Source organism: Oratosquilla oratoria, chromosome 22 (genome assembly GCF_046742065.1).
Source record: "Oratosquilla oratoria isolate Oo_2021 chromosome 22, ASM4674206v1, whole genome shotgun sequence".
NCBI lineage: Eukaryota > Metazoa > Arthropoda > Malacostraca > Stomatopoda > Squillidae > Oratosquilla > Oratosquilla oratoria.
The window spans coordinates 32,976,570-32,979,069 of record NC_134798.1 but is presented as its reverse complement, the minus strand read 5'-3'; the positions used below and the strand labels follow the sequence as shown (position 1 = coordinate 32,979,069).

Below are 2,500 nucleotides of genomic sequence, written 5' to 3'. Positions count from 1 at the left end.
GCCTTCCACACCTCTTTTACTAACTTTTCTTCATTTATTCTTTCCGTGTCCAAACCATCCCAATACTATACTCTTTCATCAATCCTATCTTCCAACTCCGTTTCTATCCCAGCTCTCCTCTTCACCTCCTTGTTTCTCACTCTATCCGGCCAAGTAACCCTTACCATACTTTTCAGGTATTTCATCTCAAACACATTTAAACTCTTCCTCTCTTATGTTTCATATTTCTACCCCATACAGTGCTGTCGGCACAATCACCCCTTCATACAATCTCTTAGCATCCATTCCCAAATGTCTAAGAAAACTGTATCATACCCAGCAAGACACCACAGAAAAAAAAAAAGAAATCAAAATATACTATCGAGCCTATATCTCTACGGCAAAGAAGAGAGAATAGCAAATCAAACCATAAAAATGTCAAACCTGCAAATCCCGTTGATAGAATAAACGTAGTAATATATTATAAATGCCAGAAGATCAGCCATTTGTTAATACGAAATAGTCCAAACATAAAAAAGAGCCAACTCAATAATCGCATGTAAACTATAGGTTCACTTGTATATATATATATATATATATATATATATATATATATATATATATATATATATATATATATATATATATATATATAGAGAGAGAGAGAGAGAGAGAGAGAGAGAAAGGTGGGGGGAGAGGCAGAAGGATATGTGAATGTACCAGGATGAGTTCGATTCTAAATCATTGTCTTTTCACCGTAACAGATATGGTCTCGGCCCTGTTGAGCACCCGCACCAGTCACAGTTCCTACCGCTACCAGCGACCCGCCAACACACATACCCCTCCTTCCTACACACCATACTCCTCCTCCTCTTCTTCCTCCTCCTCCAACACCTCTTCCTACTCTTCGCGTTACCCGAACTCCTCCTCCACCACCACCACCACCACCAGCAGCTCCAACACCTACTCCGACGAGTCTTGCAAGAGTTCGAAGAAAGATGAGGACGATGACTGCTGCTGCTCTTCCTCTGCTTCTACTTCTTCCTCCTCTTCCACAAGTACTACTACGACTAGTTCTACTCCAAAGCCGCCCTCCACCAACTCCCCCTCTTTGTCTTCCTGCAAGTCCTCAAAGACCGAAACTTCCTCATCCTCCCATCCAGCTACCACATCTACCTCTTCCAGGTCCTCCATTGCCACTACCTTCACCACTCCTTCCTCTAGGTCTACCCCTACCCCTCATCCGGTTGTTACTGCTTCCAGACCAGCTCCATCCCCACCAACTGCCACTACTTCCTCAAAATCTTCTTCTACTCCCATATCCAGTACCTCATCCCCCAGGTCGGACTCCACAACCTCTTCCAGATCTTTACCCGCTACCACCTCCACTTCCAACTCAAGACCTGCTCCGGCTCCTCCCTCCACCACACCCTCTTCTTCCACAAGACCATCTTCGGTATCCAGAGGTGCCCCAGCACCATCTACCTCCACGAACTCTTCCTGTAACACAAGTAGTTCTTGTTCTTCCACTGCCTCCTCCAGTACCCCAACTACCTCTCAAAGCCAGACCTCCTCTTCCTCCTCTTCCCCCTCACCTTCGTCTTATGCAAATGGAGCTCGTCCTCGAAGGCCGACGTCTCTGGCGCTTGCGTCATCGACCTCAGAATCCCCTTCAATGGCTTCAGGAGTTTCAGTAGCTGCAGCTGCTGCCAATGCTGCTCCTTCGTCTCGTATTTCCAAATCAGGTAAGATTAGTATAAGTGTATGGGATTTAGAAAAATAAATCGTATGTGTATTTCAACCCCATCCTTCCTTGACACGTACAGTGCCAAGCGATTTTGTTCTTGTAAGGAGTGGGTTCCAATGAGATCGAGGCCCATCCATCAACTTCGTTGTACTAAAGAGATCAAGACCCATACATCAACTTCGTTGTATTATCACCTGGCGTATAAAAAAAAAAAAAAAAAAAAAAATATATATATATTATATATATATATATATATATATATATAATTCAATACGGTAAGGAAAAGAACAAGTTACATGAGGGTAAGAATTTTTATTTGTATGTCCGCAGGTGTATGTCCTATGGACTCTTTTTAGACTGATAGATAGTCTGATACACATCTGATAATATTTTTACGAGCAAAATTAAAATTTTGCATTTTCTTGGTACCACCTCTCCCGTCTTTTACTACCCTTCAACCAAGATTTTCACTTAATTGACAAGTCCCTACCATTTCTGTGACCCACGCCCTGGCTGATTATATTGCCTAACCCTACTGTGAACCTTTCAGGAACTTTGGAACCGCCTGCAAATGCCACACAGGAAGAATACGACCGTTGGCTGGCCTTCCAGCTTGCCCAGGCCGACGACGACATCTCTGTGGCCGAGTTCAATCGTAAACACAGACCCACCTTCAGGAGAAGTGTGTCAATGCCAGAGCGTAAGGTAAATCGAGGTTTGTGTTGTTCGGGAGAAGTTAGGGGCACATTCTTGATGCAGTGGAACATAAGAGTA

General features: G+C 43.7%; 1 protein-coding gene across 10 annotated transcripts in view; it reads left to right on the top strand.

Annotated features, from left to right (window-relative positions):
* LOC143037466 (uncharacterized) overlaps positions 1 to 2,500 on the top strand; it is a 244,500-nt gene that overhangs the window by 166,954 nt on the left and 75,046 nt on the right. For all 10 annotated transcript variants that reach the window (XM_076205725.1, XM_076205724.1, XM_076205718.1 and 7 more), the window contains 2 exons: positions 744 to 1,724; positions 2,277 to 2,431. In XM_076205725.1, coding sequence (XP_076061840.1) covers positions 744 to 1,724; positions 2,277 to 2,431 — 1,136 coding nt within the window. The remainder of the gene's footprint in view (positions 1 to 743; positions 1,725 to 2,276; positions 2,432 to 2,500) is intronic.